The sequence below is a fragment of the Macaca mulatta genome, chromosome 16, assembly GCF_049350105.2.
Source record: "Macaca mulatta isolate MMU2019108-1 chromosome 16, T2T-MMU8v2.0, whole genome shotgun sequence".
Taxonomy (NCBI): Eukaryota; Metazoa; Chordata; class Mammalia; order Primates; family Cercopithecidae; genus Macaca; species Macaca mulatta.
This window is the reverse complement of record NC_133421.1, coordinates 82,683,595-82,703,410: the sequence shown is the minus strand read 5'-3', so window position 1 is coordinate 82,703,410 and position 19,816 is coordinate 82,683,595. Positions and strand designations below refer to the sequence as shown.

General features: G+C 46.2%; 1 protein-coding gene across 4 annotated transcripts in view; it reads left to right on the top strand.

The window, feature by feature from the left end:
- SLC39A11 (solute carrier family 39 member 11) overlaps positions 1-19,816 on the top strand; it is a 564,973-nt gene that overhangs the window by 147,610 nt on the left and 397,547 nt on the right. For all 4 annotated transcript variants that reach the window (XM_077972623.1, XM_077972622.1, XM_001085226.4 and 1 more), the window contains exon 4: positions 18,294-18,452. In XM_077972623.1, coding sequence (XP_077828749.1) covers positions 18,294-18,452 — 159 coding nt within the window. The remainder of the gene's footprint in view (positions 1-18,293; positions 18,453-19,816) is intronic.

The following is a 19,816-nucleotide window of genomic DNA, read 5'->3' as shown; positions in this document are numbered from 1 at the left end:
CCTGACCCTCCTTGGCATATTTCCATCCCCTTTCCAGGCTTCCTCCCAGAACATGTTCACACATACCTGTGCCCTGCCTTGACATCTTCTGTTCCCTAAACCTGCCCTGCTACTCCTGGAATGCGTGTCCACCCAGCTGCTCCCATCCCGAAAGGCGTGCCTGCCCAGCTGCTCCCATCCCGGAAGGCGTGCCTGCCCAGCTGCTCCCATCCCGGAAGGCGTGCCTGCCCAGCTGCTCCCATCCCGGAAGGCGTGCCTGCCCAGCTGCTCCCGGTCCCAGCCCCAACCTGCTTCTCAACCTTTTCTGCATCCTTTCGCATAGCACTCTGTGCAATCTTGCCTTGATGCATCTAGTTGAAGGCCCTGCCCCCAGTCCCTCTCTGGACCCTCCTGGAGTACTGTAGCACATTTGGCCTTACGGTACGTCCTCTGCCAGATCCTGCCCTACTTGAAACTTTGAGGTCCTGGCTGTCTGGAATCCCACCTCCTTACTGACTCACTCTCATAGTTGGGTGGCACGGTTCTCTGTATACAGACCTGTGTACAAATAACATCCCACTTATACATAGTATTGAATTGGATTGAAACTTAGAGCATCGCCGAGGGACCCCTGGGCTGCTGGGAATGACTTCCCTTTGTCATTTGTTGTGTGTGTGTGTCCATCTGGTGACGCAGCATATCTGCGTTATTATCTATTCACAGACACCTGTATCTACCATGTTCAGGATGATAAATTGGGTTTAAATTCCCCAGGAACTCTAGCATTTAGATCACAGGGGTTTGATTCAACCCGTTTTCTCAAGTCATTGGCTGCAATAATAGTAAAAATAGAGACATAATAAACATATGTAGTATCTGCTTGTGGGCCAGTCTTTGTGCTGAGAATTTGGCATGCATAATCTCATTTAATCCATACCACCACCCTAGGAGATAAGCTCCACCTCAGGAGGTAGGTTGGTGTTATAGTCACAAGCAGGGATCAAATTAATTCAGCCACTGTGGGAAGCAGTTTGGCAATTTCTCAAAGAGCTTAAAACAGAGCTACCATTGGACCCAGCAATCCCATTACTGGGTGTATACCCAAATGAAAATAGATCGTTACATTAAAAAGACACAGGCACTCACGTGTTCATGACAGCATTATTCACAATAGCAAAGACATGCAATCAACTTAGGTGCCCATCAGTGGTGGACTGGATGGAGAAAATGTGGTACACGTGCACCATGGAATACTCTGCAGTCATAAGAAAGAATGAGATCATGTACTTTTTAGCAAATGGATGGAACTGGAGGCCATTATCCTAAGCGAATTAACACAGAAACAAAACCAAACACTGCCTGTTCTCACTTATAAGTGGGAGCTAAGCATTGAGCACACATGGACATAAAGATGGGAAAAAGAAACACTGAGGACTCTAAGGAGGGGAGAGAAGGAGGGGGATGTGGCTTGAAAAAGTACCTATTGGGTACTGTGGTCACTACCTGGGTGCAGTATATCCATGTAACAAAGTTGTACCTGTACCTTCTTATCCAAAGTAAAAGCTGAAATTAAAAAAAGAATCTAAATGTAAAGGTTGGCACAGGGTAACTATACATGAGATATATATATATATTTTTTTGAGATGGAGTCTTGCTCTGTTGCCCAGGCTGGAGCGCAGTGGCGTGATCTTGCCTCATTGCAACCACCGCCTCCCCGGTTCAAGTGATTCTTGTGCCCCAGCCTCCTGAGTAGCTGGGATTACGGGCATGTGCCGCCACGCCCTGCTAAGTTTTGTATTTTTAGTAGAGACGGGGTTTCACCATGTTGGCCAGGCTGATCTTGAAATCCTGACCTCAAGTGATCCACCCATGTTGGCCTCCCAAAATACTGGAATTACAGACGTGAGCGAACTTGCCCAGCCTATTTTTTTTTTTTTTTAAGTGCCACACTGGCTGGGCCTGAGTCTTGGCTCTTGCTGCTTACTAGCGCTGTGACCTTGTTCAATTATTTAACCTCTCCAGCCTCTGTTTCCCCATATGAGAAACAGGAATAACAGTAATATCCGGCCGGGCGCGGTGGCTCAAGCCTGTAATCCCAGCACTTTGGGAGGCCGAGACGGGCGGATCACGAGGTCAGGAGATCGAGACCATCCTGGCTAACACGGTGAAACCCCGTCTCTACTAAAATACAAAAAAAATTAGCCGGGCGAGGTGGCGGGCGCCTGTACTCCCAGCTACTCCGGAGGCTGAGGCAGGAGAATGACGTGAACCCGGGAGGCGGGGCTTGCAGTGAGCTGAGATCCGGCCACTGCACTCCAGCCTGGGCAACAGAGCCAGACTCCGTCTCAAAAAAAAAAAAAAAACAGTAATATCCAGTAATCCTCTTAACTCTTAGTGTTAGGAGGATTAAGAAAGTTTCTCTTTATGTAAATGTTATTTTATTTATGAGTGTTACTATTTCTATTATTATCTTCATTTTACATAGGAATAAATAGTAGCTTCAGAGAGGTTAATCTCTTACCCAACTTCCCCCAGCTGGTAAATGGTGGAGCTTGGATCTGAATCCAGGTAGTCTGACTGAAAAAAGGTGGTTCGTTTTTACACTAGGCTACATTATCTTTCCTTTTTTTCATTTTTTATTTTTGTTTTTTTTGAGACTGGGTCTCACTGTGGCTCAGGCTGGAGTGCAGTGGTGAGACTACAGCTCACTGCAGCCTCAACCTCCTGGGCTCAAGCGATGCCCCCACTTCAGCCTCCCAAGTAGCTGGGACTATGGACATGCGCCACCACGCCCGGCTAACTTTTGTCTTTTTAGTGGAGACGGGGTTTCCCCATGTTGCCCAGGCTAGTCTTGAACTCCTGACCTCAAGGGATCTGCCCACTTCGGCCTCCCAAAGTGCTGGGATTACAGGTGTGAGTCACCATGCTAGGCCTGTATTACCTTTCTTAGAGAGAGAAAGAGAGACAGAGAGAGACAGACAGAGACAGAGAGAGTCAGAGAGACAGAGACAGAGACAAAGAGAGACAGACAGAGAGACAGAGAGACAGAGAGAGAGAGAGACAGAGAGAGAGAGAGAGGACGATAATTACTGGTGGAGGAGGTATTGCCAGGAAAAACATGCAATATTTAGGGACATGCTTATACTAAAAAAAGTATTTATTCTTTATGTGAAGTTATCATGTAACTGTTCATCCTGTTATTTTATTTGCTACATCGGGCAGTCCTAGGAGGGGGCTTTTTCGTAGGACATCCAGTTCTCCTTTGGGATTCTGCCCTATTGCTCCTTACCTCCTGCCTTGCATCTCCCAGGAATCATGGCCACCATACCCCGGGAGACTTCTGTGTCCCTCTGGTGAGTTAGGACAGAATACACTTTCAGAACCTGTGTTTTCACGAGTGGTGGAATGAAATGTAATATTATTTAGAACGAGGGGGAGCATCTTTCCTCTCCCTTGACCTTGAAGATCTGCCCCCAAGCCTCATGGCTCATTCGAGCCAAGAGAGAGGCATGAAGCTGGCAGGTGGGTGGTTTGTCATCTCCATCTTGAGGGAGATGAGCGAAGTGGGAGAAGCTCCCTCTTATAGATCTTTGAGTTTTCTATCCGTGGAGCCAGACTGCTGAGTCTTCTCTTCTTCAAAAATGGGCAGGGACTGCTTTCTTAGCAGCCAGATCTGGGACAGATTGGATCAGCGTGAGTGAGTGGCGGTGTTGGGGATGGGGAGGCTTGACCAGCTGGTGCGGTGTCCATCAACAGGCCCGAGCTGAGAGAGCGCTGATGGCTCGGTGGCTGAGTGCCACGGGAGGCAGCTTGGGGCAATGTGTTCTCACTCTCTTGATGACCAGCTGGTGAAAAGGTTTAATAAGGATGTCCCACATCACCCTGTTTTTATTGTTTTTTAAGTCTGTATGGAGTTAACAATTTTGGCAAGCTGAAGGATTCTGGGACTCTCTCTCATCTGGCTGGTCTGGATCTGCCTTGAAAGGACCAAAGTAATTAGTATACTTGCCATGTCTATTATTCAGAGTAATGGGTTTGTAGAAGAGGAACACTGAACTCAAACAAAAAAGCCTAAGCGTTATTAGACTGGAGCACAGCAATCTTAACATTAGGTGTAGCTGAGATCATTGCCAGTGGGAGCTGCAGTCCAGCTGGGCATCTCACTCATGGCAGTTGCTTCGTAAATGTTGGCTGAGCTGAGTTGTACTTGGAAAAAAAAGTAAAACAGGAGCTTAGATTTGGAGCAGGACTGGGCATTGTGGCTTTTTTTTTTTTTTTTTTTTCCTCTGTTTTCATGGCACTGGAGATAGAATTAGGTGACTGGTCAATAATCTTGAAGCCCAGGTATGTCTTCGATGGTTGTCCTTGCTTTATGGAACTTATTACTGTCTAGGACTTCACCTGGGGGACCTACGGTCACTGAGAATGGATGCCGGGAAGTCCCTTTGGGTATGACTTCCATGCTGGTACTTAGCGTTTGAGGATGGGCCTAGGCCTTGTCAGGTACTTACTGACTGTACTGGATGACCCAAGGCTATCCCCAGAGAGATCATTTTAGGATAGACCCTAGAACCTGGATACCCAACGTGCTGTCCATGGAGTAAATGTGGCTCATCAGAATCTGGGGAGCAGGTAGCCTTTTTGAAACTTAAAAACCAGGTCTAATGTATATACACTCATATGCCCAGGGCTTAAAGTCTCAGCCCAATGAGTTTGGATGATGGCATATATATGTATAACCACTACCCAAAATGAGATAGAGAACGTTTCTTTTCTTCCTTTTTTTTTTTTTCGAGATAGAGTCTCGCTTTGTCGCCCAGGCTGGAGTGCAGTGGCATGATTTTGACTCACTGCAACCTCTGCCTCCCGGGTTCAAGTGATTCTCGTGCCTCAGCCTCCTGAGTAGCTGGGATTACAGGTCCCCACCAGCATCCTGGCTAATTTTTGTATTTTTTGTAGAGATGAGGTTTTACCACGTTGGCCAGGCTGATCTTGAACTCCTGGCCTCAAGTGGTCCACCTGCCTTGGCCTCCCGAAGTGCTAGAATTACAGGCATGAGCCACCATGTCCAGCTGAGATAGAGAACATTTCTGACATCCCAGAAAGAGCTCCTAGTCCCTAAGTCAGGCTCCCTCCCAGCCACCAGTTAATGACTTCTAGCCATAGAGTCGTTTTGCGTATCCTTGTGCTTAAATGCAGTCGTATAGTATCTATATATTTTTTGTTGTTTGTCTTCCTTCACTCAGTGTAATGATTTTGAGATTCATCCAATGTTGGCATGATAGCAGTTTGTTCCCTTTTATTGCTAAGGAGTATTTCATTTCATAAATATACTACAATGTGTTTATTCATTCTCCTGCTGATGGACATTTGGGTTACTTCCAATTTAGGGCTGCTGTGAATAAAGCTTCTGTGAACGGTCTTGTGTAAGTCTTTGTGTGGACGTACGTTTTCCTTTCTCTTGAGGAACAAGGGGAAGAATGACTGGGTCATATGGTAGATTTTTTTTTTTCCTTATTTAAGCAAAAGTACTTTTTCCTAGTTTGGAGATTGTAAGCCAAGCTCCTGCCCATCATTATCACTGGGTAGCTGTAGCTAAGAAGAGTCAGGTCATTCAAGCCCATCTACGTTGATTAATAACTGTAATTGAAGCTGAAGGTAATTGATTATAATTTTGAGCTGTTGGGTTTAATTCTGTAAAATTATGTGAAGCTGGTATATTATGAAGGCTTCTTGATAAAAGCAAATTAGGTACAGATATAGCCCCCATATGGATTTGATTCATACTGAGTCATGATTAATAACTGACATGCCACATTTAAGGCTGACTCAATGCAAAATTCATGCGGCCGCTCGTCATGGGTTTCTGATTGACTGACTTGATATTGAACAGACATGGGTGGCCTCATTCTGGAGGGTTACATGCAGATTCCTTCCTTCTTCCGAGCTTCTCTGTCTGCTCTCTGGTCTCCTGCCCTGTCACATCTGGATTATGTCCGGAGCCCAACAGCTGGATGTTGGTGTCCCATCTCCCCAGTTAAATAAATTCTGCTTGCTGATGCCAGGTTACCCTTCCAAAATGCCTCCGTTACCCTGCCAAAGACAGTGGGTGCTTGATGCTGACCCGCTCCAAGCTGGCTAAGCTGCTGCAGCATCACGTGTGACGCTTTAAAACACAGTGTCCATGCCCCTGCCCTGGCGAATCTCCTTCTGTAGGTTGTGGAGGGGAGCTGGTGTCTGTAGCTTGAAAACTCCAGGTTGATTTTGCAGTACAACCAGAGTTGGAAACAAGCCACCCCTTGTGTGAAGGCCAAACCATTCTGCCTGGTTGCATAATTATACCCAAATGTCTGGTTGTAAACTCCTCCCTGCCTTCTTTAGCCTTGCAGACACCACAACATAAGCTTCTGTATACTTGCTTCCAGACTCCGCCCACTCTACACTTCCCAGCTAGAAAGGTCCCGTCCTCATTTCCTTTCCAGATTGTGTCCAGCCTTCCAGAGCCCCTCCCTGTTCTTTGATGTTCTGCTTTTTAAATTTCGAAACAACATTGATATCCCCTTTCTTGGCATGACTGCAGATTCCCTTAATTTATCCTGTCCTGTGTCTTCTGTAGCCTCTCTTATTATGGTGCAGAGCCAGCTAGCTCCTGAAGGCAGGGCCCAGATCCACACTGGCTCTTTCTTCCTCTCCTGCAACCCCTGGGGTCTGGCACAGTATTGGCCGTGTAACAGTCTCTGCTTAGGGACTTGCTGATTGACTTTTAACTGTTAATTTTATATCTGATTTGGAGACAGAACTTAGAGACACCACTTGGCTTCTGTACTTTCTGAGTAATTATTATTATTATTATTATTCATTTTGAGATAGATTTTTCACTCTTGTTGCCCAGGCCAGAGTGCAATGGCGTGTTCTTGGCTCACTGCAACCTCCACCTCCCAGGTTCAAGCAATTCTTACTGCCTCAGCCTCTCAAGTAGCTGGGATTACAGGTGCCCACCACCACACCCGGCTACATTTTGTATTTTTAGTAGAGATAGGGTTTTACCATGTTGGCCACACTGGTCTCGAACTCCTGACCTCAGGTGATTTGCCTGCCTCAGCTTCCCAAAGTGCTGGGATTACAGGCGTGAGCCACCGTGCCCAGCCTCTGTCTGATTATTGCTCTGACTTACATGGATTGCAAGTCTGTGTGTCCTCCTTAGGTATACAGTAGCCTCCTTGAGGTTAGAGTCCATGTTCCTCTGGTTCAACAAACATGAAGGAGGACCTACTTCGTAGCAGGCACTGAGTTGGGTGCTGTTCTTTTGAACTGTGTCTTCCTGTCCTACCTCTGTGTGCCTTTTTAGAGTTGTGAAGAGTTGATACATTCAGTGCACTGTAAGTGAGCTATGTGCAATAATTTTCTTTCCCCTATTTCTTGCGAGAAAAATTTTGTTGTGTGGCTTGGATTTTTTTTCAGTATTTAAACTGTCACTACTATAATAAAGGAAATGCTCAACTGCACCCATCATGCTGGAATATTCTGATGTATCCCTTAAGGAACTCTTCACAAATTCATTTCTATTGCCAGAGCTGAAATGGTTTCAGGGCCGGGCGCGGTGGCTGAAGCCTGTAATCCCAGCACTTTGGGAGGCCGAGACAGGCGGATCACGAGGTCAGGAGATCGAGACCATCCTGGCTAACACGGTGAAACCCCGTCTCTACTAAAAAATACAAAAAACTAGCCGGGCGAGGTGGCGGGCGCCTGTAGTCCCAGCTACTCGGGAGGCTGAGCCAGGAGAATGGCGTGAACCCGGGTGTGGAGCTTGCAGTGAGCTGAGATCCAGCCACTGCACTCCAGCCTGGGCAACAGAGCGAGACTCCGTCTCAAAAAAAAAAAAAAAAAAAAAAAAAAAAAGAAATGGTTTCAGAATGAGCACTTACACAGAAATGGAAAGGTTTGCCTAATGTGGGCTGGGTGTTAAACTGATTTTTTTTTAAAAATTATTCTGGGCTGGTATCGCTGATACCAGAGGGAAATTAATAGCATTATAAAGTACAGATCCCTGGGGCAGTTTGCATGATATTTTGAGAAAAGGGATCGGATTATGAGCCTTTCTAGGTTTTGAGAACTACAGAAGGGAAATAGGGATTTTGTTCTCAGGGACTCCGAAGAAGAGTTTGTAAATACCTGGTGATTTTAAATATTTTCTCCAGTCCCTTTCAGCCTTCTGCTGTTAAGGCTATGGTTGTTAAGGTTGTCATGCAGAAACATTTCTGAAAATTGAGATTTTGTACATAGGATTCTGTACTCCCATTGGATTTTCATTGTGAGATCAGGGTGAAAATGTGGGAAGATGCTGGGTGCCCCTATTCCAGCACATAAACTATCACTTTTTCTCCTGTTTTCAGCATGATATCCTCACCCTTAACTGGCCTGGGGGTCCTGCAATGTGTGGTGGGACAGTTGCCTGGCTTCCTGGGGTCCAGGAGTAATCTGGGTTTTACTTGCTTCTTACCCAAGCCTCCGCCAGGTCTCTTTTAGGCCCGTCTGCACTCTCATTGTCAAAGGCTCCGGGGCTATTCTGGGGCTCTGTGGGGTGAAGCACCTTCCTTCTAGTCTCTTTCTCCAGCCCGAGGTGGCAGCCTTCACGAGCATCCGTCAGGGATTACCTGCTCCTCTCTTCAAGCTTCACGAGCATCCATCAGGGATTACCTGCTCCTCTCTTCAAGCTTCCAAAATGTGGCTGCCATGTCCTCTTCCTTTCCTTCTGCCTTTGGCCTTTGAATCCTTCATATCCCCATACCTTTACTCTAGTGAGAATTTGGGAGCTTGTATTCCACTGGCCATGTTTAACTAGAAGCCCTACAATGTACATTGTGTGATATTCCAAAGTGGACTAGGAATTTCACATTAGTGTAGGAAAATTAGATTTAGAGGGGAATTATTCTCTGATTTGCTATACTAAGTGATGCTGTGAATACTGTTTATTTTTATTTTTGAGATGGAGTCTGACTCTGTTGCCCAGGCTGGAGTACAGTGGTGTGATTTTGTCTCACTGCAACCTCTGCCTCCTGGGTTCAAGTGATTCTTCCACCTCAGCCTTCCGAGCAGCTGGGACTATAGGCATGCATCACCATACCTGGCTAATTTTTGTATATTTAGTAGAGATGGGGTTTCACCATATTGACCAGGCTGGTGGCAAACTCTTGACCTCAAGTGATCTGCCTGCCTCAGCCTCCCAAAGTGCTGGGATTTCAGGCATGAGCCACCGTGCCTGGGCATGTTATAATCATTAACTGTTAATAAGCTCTTTATTTTGGGTATTTTAGATTTTCAGAAATATTGCAAAAATAGTACAGCGAATTTCTGAATAGTGCCCTTCATCCAGTTTCCCCCAATGTGAAAATCTTACATGATAGTCTTGACACGTTTGTCAAAGCTAAGAATTAACATTTGTTTGTTACTATTCCCTAAACTCCAGACTTTAGTTGGATATCACCAGTTTCCCCACCAATGTCCTTCTTCTGCTCTCAGATGCCAATCAGGATACACACTGCTTTTACACTGTTCCTATTTTAAAGTATAATTTCTAGTAGAGGAAGGCATACCTTTTATTCAGAGACATAGACCAAAAGTATAACATCTGTACATTTTGTTTTGAAATCCCCAACTTTAGCTATGCTGCTGGGAAGGGATTATAGCGTGACTTACAAAATTGCTTGTTTCTCTACCTACTTCTAAGGCAATCATGGGATATTAATGGGTTTAAATTTGTGAGGTTTGATTTATCTTCGTGAAGCAAGTATTTAACAGGATTATTAGCCCTGTTCATTAGTGGCCAAAAATTTTCTAGTGCTGGGTTTTCTTGGAGTAGTTTCTATCACACTATTGGGGAATGCTATGGGATCGATTGCATTCAGTTATTGCTGATGCTGATTCATCTTGGACTTTGGCTTTGGGATTCCTTCCCTGATAATGGGGGAGGCGGTAACTTGAACCTGGTCTTTACTCTGAATCATCAAGTAGGGGTAGAGGGTGGCACAGTCAACTTGGGATGGACCAGCTTGCTCTGGGGCTTTGGGAAGCCACTGGCTCTCTTTGCTGTCAGCCTTTTCTTCTGTTAAGTGAGGTTTTTAAATTACGTGGTCTCCTAAAGTCCCATTTGACTCTTAAGTGAGTCTGTGATTCTATCAGTAGACTCTTGAGTAGATTATCTGTGAAACTTCGAAAATTCTACGTTGACACCTTTCCACACCCATGAAAATCTCAATTATTTTAAACAATTACTCACCCCATGTTTGTGAAAGGACTGAAGGCATTTGAGTATGAGTCTATATAATACTTAATTTGGAAGCTAAAAATTACTCTAAAAATCAGGCATTAGACCAAAAAATGGGTGTTGAATCACTTCCTGATCATGTGTTCTGATTTCTCCACCCCTGTTGCTCCCCTTCATTAGCGAGGATGACGGAGAATGCATTTAGGCAACAAATGTTGAACAGTCACCCTGTCCAGGACTACTCTGATGGGGATGCCAGGTACAGAGATGCTTAAGGCATAGCCCTCTCCTGGGCATGTGCGACATCCTGGGAGTTATGGACACAAGTGATGGATCTGGTGTGATGGAAAAGAGCCACCTTAGAAGTGGGGTGTAGGGCAAGATAGGAGGAGGAAGAGAGGATGCCTGCAGAAGGCACATGGGGAGAGGGATGAATCCAAAACAGCACTGACCCGTTGCATGTTTCCTGCTGGGAACCGGATTGGGGTGGTATTTGCATTGACTCTCAGGATTCTTAGGACAACCCTGTGAAATGTACTATTTTCAGGTGACAACACTGAGCTGCAGAAGAGAGCTTAGGTTATTTGACGGGGGCTACCTAACCAGTAAGTAGCTGAGCCAACATTCAAACTCGGACTTGATTCTAAGTCTTGCATTTTCCCGTAATAAATATGGACTTGGGCAAAGAGTTGAGGGTGTTTGGAAGAAAGGACACGGCAGATGGGTCTTGGCATTTTGGTGTTGTCACAGATGGAGCTGCTCAGGCCAAGGTGAGGGAGCAGAAGAGTTCAGCAACAACCGGGGGCTGTAATGCAAATGGGGGGGTCCCTAATAGTTGGGTAGGCCAGTCTCAACCTCAACTCCTGTCCTTCCTTCTCTTCTCTCCCTCCCCCTCCCCCTCCCTCCCTCCCTCCCTCCCTTCTTTCTTTCTCTCTCTCTCTCTTTCTTTCTTTCTTTCTTTTTCTTTCTTTCTCTTTGTTTCTTTCTTTCTCTCTCTCTTTCTTTTCTTTCTTCTTTCCTTTTCCCCTTTCCTTTCCTTTTCCCCTTTCCTTTCCTTTCCTTTCTTTCCTTCCTCCTTTCATTCCTTTCCTTCCTTCCTCTCTTTCTCGCTTCCTCTCTTTCTCTTTCTTTTTTTTCAGAGTTTTGCTCTGTCGCCCAGGCTAGAGTGCAGTGGCTCAATCCCAGCTCACTGCAACCTCTACTTCCCGGGTTCAAGTGATTCTCCTGCCTCAGCCTCCCAAAGAGCTGGGATTACAGGCACCCACCACCATGCCTGGCTTTTTTTTTTTTTTTTGTATTTTTGGTAGAGACAGGGTTTCATCATGTTGGTCAGGCTGGTCTTGAACTCCTGACCTCAGGTGATCCGCCTTCCTAGGCTTCCCAAAGTGCTGGGATTACAGGCGTGAGCCACCACGCCTGGCCTATACTCAGCTTCTTAAATGTCACCTTGCCTGGGAATCACTTTGTTCAACATGAAGACTTCTGAGCCCTGTGGTAGACCTACCAAACCAGCTAAAGACTGAAGTTATACTTTCAATCCCTTCTCTTGTGTGTGTGTTTTTTTTTTTTATTTCCTCCTCAGCCCTTTTGCAGGAGTGTGTGTGTGTGTATGTGTGTGTGTGTGTGTGTGTGTGTGTGTTTTGAGATAGTCTCTTGTTCTGTCATCCAGGCTGGAGTGCCATGGTGTGATCTCAGCTCACTGCAACCTCCACCTCCCGGGTTGAAGTGATTCTCATGTCTCAGCCTCCCGAGTAGCTGGGATTACAGGCGTGTGCCACCATGCCTGGCTAATTTTTGTGTTTTTTAGTAGAGACAGAGTTTCACCACATTGACCAGACTGGTATTGAACTCCTAACCTCAGGTGATCCGTCTGCCTTGGCCTCCCAAAGTACTTACAGGCTTACAGGCGTGAGCCACTGCGCCCTGCCAGGATTTTCTTTTACTGTTGAAATACTCATCCTTGAGCTTCTTTCATTATTTAGCAAAAGAAATTGGGCTGCTTTGGTCTTAGCCACATTTAACTTGGAGGATGGGCCCCACCCAAACCTTGCCCCTGCGTTCATTCGATTGGGTGGGCTTTTCATTTTCATTTCAGGAATAAAGAGGCAAAAAAGACTTTGAGGGTACAGCGAGGCCCCTGCCATGTATGCTGAAGCTGATTATGGATTCCTTTTGTAGACAAAGGTGAGGAAATGGAAGGTGCCAGCCATCAGCTTCTTAGGATTATACCTTGTGTCTTCAGGGATGGCCCTGTTAGCCCACTTGTTTGCCTTTACGGGGGGGGGGTCACAGCTGCAGCAGGACTTTTGCTTTCTACCATCCGGGGCTATAAAGGCACTGGCTGGCAAGAGTATGCCCCGAAGTCTTGGGCCCGGTGCTCAGCACCTTCTCCTCTGTGGTCTGCCCCTCCCAGACCCTGCTTCTTAGGGGTAATTGAGAGGTATTCAGATACCCTGCTTTCTATTTCTGCACCAGCTAGTTCATATGTCACTACACCCAGGTGTAAAAATGCCTGACATATAAAGGAGCATTGCTGATGTTGAGAGTTCACCTCACCACCTGTGTTGGGGGATTATTTAAAAAGTGATGCTTATCACAGGATCCGACAATTCCACTCCTTGGCACTTATTTACCGAAATGAATGGAAAACTTCCAGTCCACGCCAATACCTGCACACGGGTGTTTATAGCTGCTTTATTCATAATTGACACAACTCAGAAGCAACCAAAAAGTCCTTCCATAGGTGAGCAGATAAACTGTGGTACATCCAGACAATAGAATATTATCCAGTGCTAAAAAGAAATGCTTTATCAAGTCATGAGAAGACACGGAGGAATCTTAAATGCACGTTACCAAGTGAAAGAAGCCAATCTGAAAAGGTTCCACGCTGTGTGGTTTCAACTATATGACATTCTGGAAAAGGCAAAACTACAGAGACAGTGAAAAGGGGATTTCCAGGGACTAGCGGGGAAGGAGGGATGAATAGTTGGAGCACAGGGGCTTTTTAGGGCAGTGAAATATATGATACTGTAAAGATGGATACATGATATTATATATGTGTCAAAATCCATGGAATGCATAGCACCAAGAGTGGACCCTAATGGAAACTACGGACCAGCTGGGCGTGGTGGCTCACGCCTGTAATCCTAGCACTTTGTGAGACCGAGGCAGGTGTGTCACTTGAGGTCAGGAGTTTAAGACCAACCTGACCAATATGGTGAAATCCCATCTCTACTAAAAGGACAAAAATGAGCTGGGTGTCATGCGGGCACCTGTAATCCCAGGTACTTGGGAGGCTGAGGCATGAGAATTACTTGAACCCGGGAGGCAGAGGGTGCAGTGAGCCGAGATTACGCCACTGCACTCCAGCCTGGGTGACCCTGTCTCAAAACAAACAAACAAAAACAAAAAACAAAACAAAACAAAGATGGCCCTTGGGTATTAGTGCCGCATCAGTGTGGGTTCATCTGTTGTATCAAATGTACCACTGTGATGTGATGTTGATAGTGGGCATAGTTTTGTGTAGTGGGGACGGGCAGGCATATGTCAGGATTCTTGGTACTTTCCACTCAATTTTGCTATCAGTCTAAAAGTGCTCTAAAAAATAAAGTTGAAGAAAAGTCACATATGCCTGTATTAATTTTCTATTGCTGATGTAACAAACTACCATGAATGCAGTGGCTTAAAACAGTGCAAATTTATTATCTTACAGCACTGGAGGTCTGAAGTCCCCGGTGATTTTAACTGCGACAGAGTCAAGGTGGCAGCAAATCCTCCTGGAGGATTTGGAGGAGAAGCTGCTCCCCTGCCTTCTCGGCATCTTGGGGCCACCTCCCTTCCCTAGCAGATGGCCTTTTCTTCATCCTCAAGCCAGCAGCATGGCATCTTCCAATCTCTTTCTGACTACAGCCTCTGCTTTTGTTATCACATTTTCTCTCTGATTCTGACCCTTCTTTTTTTTTTTTTTTTTTTTTTGCGATGGAGTATCGCTCTATCACCCAGGCTGGAGTGCAATGGTGTGATCTTGGCTCACTGCAACCTCTGCCTCCTGGGTTCAAGTGATTCTCCTGCCTCAGCCTCCTGAGTAGCTGGGATTACAGGTGCCTGCCACAATGCCCGGCTAATTTTTGTATTTTTAATAGAGACAGGATTTCACCATGTTGGTCAGGCTGGTCTCAAACTCCTGACCTCGTGACTCTGACCCTTCTCACTCCTTCGTAAGGATCCTGTGGTTACACTGGCCCTACTCAAATAAGCCAGGATCCTCTCCTCATCTCCAGGTCCTTAATTTAATCCCATGTACAGAGTCCTTTTTACTTGTAATGTGAAATATTCACAGGTTTAGGCATTAGGACACAATCATCTTTTCTACCACACTCGCCCTTTAAATAACTTTTCAGCTGGGCGCGGTGGCTCACACCCATAATCCTAGCACTTTGGGAGGCTGAGGTGGGCATCACTTGAGGCCAGGAGTTCAAAGCCAGCCTGGCCAACATGGTGAAACCCTATCTCTACTAAAAATACAAAAATTAGCTGGGCGTGATGGTGCACACCTGTAATCCCAGCTCCTTGGGAAGCTGAGGCACGAGAATCTCTTGTACCCAGGAGGCGGAGATGGAGGTTTCAGGTCACGCCACTGTACTCCAGCCTGGGTGACAGAGCGAGACTCTGTCTCAAAACAAAAACAAAAACAAACAACAAACAACAAAGAATTTTGCTTTGGGTGCTTTTTTCATTTTAGACAGGCAACCCTATTCAATTTCCCAATTGTTCTTTGGTGGTTTTCCAGTTTGTGTGTGAGGCAGGGAGGCTTGCGAGGAAAAGAATTGAAGGAAATCCAGCTGGATCCTGAATTTGACTGGAAAGAGAAAGGACAGTGATTCTCAAGGAGGGGACCCACCTGAATCAGCTGGGATGCTTTTGCATTGCAAGCATCCCAAATTCCAGCACACCCTCCCTTGAGAGACACTTCTCTTCTGCTCCTGCTCCTTGAATAGCTTGTGCATTGTGTGTTTCTTGTGTATAAGGGCAGAAAAAAGGTTGGTACTCAGTGATGCAGAGGGAGGGAAGGGAATGTGGACAGAAGAGGTTGGATCCGGGGCTGAAAAGGAGATGAGAGCAGAGGTTGGGGAGTTCTCTCGAGTGATACTGACAGCAATATTAGGTTTCCTCATCACAGGATGGAGTGTGGGGAAGATTTAGAGGGTGAGAAGAGTGGGCTTACCTGGGCCATATGGTTTTAGAGTTGTCGAAGGTGGGACTGTATGGGAGAACCAGAGAAGTTGCTGCACAGGTCAGGTTTAAAAAAAAGAATTGGCCCAGGAGCAGTGGCTCACGCCTGTAATTCCAGCACTTTGGGAGGCCAAGGTAGGCAGATCACTTGAGGTCAGAAGTTCGAGACCAGCCTGGCCAACATGGCAAAACCCTGTTTCTACTAAAAATACAAAAATTAGCCAGGTGTGCTGGCGCACGCCTATAATCCCAGCTACTTGGGAGGCTGAGGCAGGAGAATCGTTTGAACCTGGGAGGCGGAGGTTGCCGTGAGCTGAGATTGTGCCACTGTGCTTCATCCTGGGCGACAGAGACTCCTTTTCAAAAAATAAGAAGAAGAGGAAGTGGTACCTTTCCAACTCTGTGCCTTGTTGCAGGTCCTCTTTGGTGGGGAGTTGACCATGCAGGGCAGCTACTGAGGGTTGTTGGATTCTAAAGCTAGGAAGACAAAGTCTGGAAAAGGGGTGGATTAGGCGGTAGCGGGGAGGAGGAGCCCTCACGTTTCCTTTGATGGTCTTTATGGACAGCCCGGCTCATGGGGTTGAACTGATCAGCCACAGCGCCCATCCTGTTTAGTGGAGGCATTTTCATTCTTAGAGTTTTGGAGGCTGTTGCAGGTTTCCATGGGTGGCACTTAGACTTTTACTGGGAGAATTTGGCCCCGAGCAAGTGACTGTGTGTGATTGACAGCTGGAAGAAGGGAATTTATGGATTTATGCATACATTTGTTCTTTATTGTTGCTATTATAATACCTGATTCTGTCACTCTGAATGCTAATTTGAAGATGGGTGATGCATTTGATTTTTTAAGGCAAGGCATAATTAAGTAATTTTTAGAAACCCATTCAACATTTTCTGTGTCGGCAATGACTGCCGTATAGTTACGATGGGTAGTGGGTGTACTCTAGCCAAAAGATGTCATAGCATCTATAAGAGTAAACAGCTATGGATGAGTATTTAATTTGGTCAGTGCTGGAGAGCTTCTTATTTTTAAGAGACAAGAGTCTCGCGATGTTGCCGAGGCTGGGCCTTGAACTCCTGGGCTCAAGGCTCCCTAGTAGCTAGGACTACATTCATGCATCACCATACCAGCTTGTCCACTGGAGAACCTTTTATCAAATTGGCTTTGCTGAGATTTCAGACCAGCCTAATTTTTTTTCTTCTCTTTCATGTTTATCCTCTCATTGAGTTGGTTATGGTCCTGCTTGGTCATTTCCTCAGATCTGCTACTTACTGCCTATAGTAGGGGTCCCTAACCTCTGGGCCATGGACCAGTGCTGATCCATGGCCTGTTAGGAACCAGGCCAAACTGCAGGTGAGCAGCAGACGAGTGAGTGAGGATTACCGCGTGAACTCCGCCTTCTGTCAGACCAGTGGCGACATTAGATTCTCATAACATGAACCCTGTTGTGAACTGTACATGCCACAGATCTAGGTTATGAGCTCCTTATGAGACTCTAATGCCCAGTGATCTGAGGTGGAACCGTTTCATCCCCAAACCACTGCCTGGTCCGTGGAAAAATGGTCTTCCACGAAACTGGCCCCTGGTGCCCAAAGGATCGGGGACCACTGACCTGTAGGACCTTGAGCAAATTACCTTACTATTCCAAGATCCAATGTCTTTATCTACAAATTGCAATAGAAAACATCATCTGCCTCCGGGGTGGTTGTGATGACAAGGTAAGTTATCAAATGTAAATCTTGGCCCTTGGAAATACCAAGTGATCAATAAATATTAGTTCCCTTCTTCCTTTTTAGAGATAAGATAATTGATGAGACCAATATGACGTTGACTTGCTGGTTATCTTCAGATATTTCAGAGGCTGTCACGGGTCACACAGGAAGGACACAGTTTTTGGTGTTCTAGGGAGCAAAACCACAGCTGAAAGGTAAAAGTGGAAAGGAGACAGATTTCAGCTCAACATAAGAAGGAACTTTGTAATAATCAGACCTGTGTTACAATGCAGTGGAACTCATGAAGTAGTGAGCAATTTGTCTTGGAAGAATTTAATTAAAATAGGATTTTTGGGGCTAGGCGTGGTGGCTCACACCTTTAATCTCAGCACTTTGGGAGGCCGAGGTGGGTGGGTCACCTGAGATCAAGAGTTTGAGACCAGCCTGGCCAACATGGCAAAACCCCATCTCTAAAAAAATACTGAAAAATTAGCTGGGCGTGGTGGCATACACCTATAATCCCAGCTACTCGGGAGGCTGAGGCAGGAAAATCACTTGAACCCGGGAGGCGGAGGTTGTAGTGAGCCAAGATCATGCCACTGCACTCCAGCCTGGGAGACAGAGTAAGGCTTCACCACAGGGAAAAAAAAAAAAAAAAGGAATAGGAATTTTCAACAGCATTATCACTGACATTCGGGGCCAGGTAATTCTTTGTTGTTAGGGGTATGCTGTGCATTGTAGAATGTTTACCTGCCCCTATCTTCCTCCCAGCTAAAAATGTCTCTAGTCATCGCCAGATGTCCTGTGGAGGGCAAAACCATTGCTGGTTGAGAACCACTGAATTATAGGCTAGATGATGGCGAACTGGACTGCATCCTCCCAAGGTCAACTCTATCCTACCCCAAATTGAGTTCTTGCCATAGTAAGCTCCGGGAATTCTGGGGATGACTTTTTGGTTTATGATAGTACCTTCCAACCTGGGATGAAAGACCTAACTCATGTGAAATTGTAGGGGTCAGTCTGGGCCACAGAGAGCAACTGAGGTCCTGCCTGGAAGGCCTTCTGCAGTTGCTTTAATGTTTATCTCTTGTTGTGGTTTCTGTAGGTCATGTTGGCAGCTTCCTATTGGTCTCTCCTGGCCCCAGCAGTTGAGATGGCCACATCCTCTGGGGGCTTCGGTGCCTTTGCCTTCTTCCCTGTGGCTGTTGGCTTCACCCTTGGAGCAGCTTTTGTCTACTTGGCGGACCTCCTGATGCCTTACCTGGTGAGTACCACGCTACTTTTAGCTGTCGTATCAGGATACAGCCAGCTCTGTGCAATGGATTTATTTCTGATCAAACCTGACATTCCGTTAATGTCTCCATTAAGTAGCCACCGGTATTTAAACAGAGAGCAAGGCATTAGAGGAACTGACTGGTGATTTCTTTCTTAAAATAACGTCTTGGTAATTACCCCCTTATTTACATTTTAGTAAGTTCAGATTTTGAATGTCACATTTCATTAAAACTATAGAGTACAGCTGATGTGCTGAGTGGCACTGTATGTATGAGAGGACCTAGAACTGGGTGCAGGGTAGGACCTAGAACCATCACTATGGTGCTGGCTCTTATTTTGAGTATGACATCATCAGGGAGATGATACCCCACCCCCACCTCTCAACCTGTAGCATTAGGCCTTCGACAATGGATCACATCATGAGGACTGACAGGAGGGTGAGGCGGGGGTCTGTGCAGCAGGGGTCTGGGCTGGAGCTACCACCTGCCGTTTGCTGATTGTATATCCTGAGCTCTAGTTTTCCATCCTTTAATTTGAGAATAACTCCCCCAAGGGACTGCATAGTAAAATTTAAAACATGTAAAAATGCACTGGAATTGGGGATAAGCCAGAGATTTCAGGCTTTTTTACTGGCATAGGGCTGGACAGTTGGGTTTGGGAACGAGCATGTATTTGCTCATGGAGAAGCACCGTGTGAACCACAGCCTGGCGCGTGGCTGTGATTGCCGAGCTGAGAGAGCTGGGGCCAGCTCAGGCAATGGGAACCGCAAGCCATTGGCTAAAGCCCTGTCATCTGCGTGCACCGCTGTCAGTAAAGGAAAAGGGTCCAAGATCATAACAGCATGAGACAGCCTTACCAGACACTGGGCCCGACAAGTTCTAGAGATGGCAGAAGCACCCCCAAACTGGTGCCTGAATTCTCTGCTTCCCTAGAAAGGGAAATGGTGCAGGGAGAACTCTATGGAGAGAAATGGGTCAAAGTCCATTTCTCCTGCTGGATCACGGTGAGACAGGATTAAGTTAGACTCACTGGAGTCAGCGGTCATGTACCCCGGGAGGTAGGAAGGTTGAAGTTCTCTATCCTGCCTTCCCGTTTTCTTTTCTCCTTAAGTTCCCAAGTGGAGAAAGAGAAGGAACGATGGGTGATTCTGTAACTATAACAATTCGTAGGAGCTACGCCTCTGGATCCTAGGCTAATGACAAATGGATTCCTTGTGTTATGGAAGAACTGTTCTTTGGATCAGACAGCTGAATGTGATGTTGGACGGCTGTGATACTGTCTTAAAGCAGAGGTCCCCAGCCCCCAGACCGAGGACCAGTACTGGTCTATGGCTGGTTAGGAACTGGGCTGCA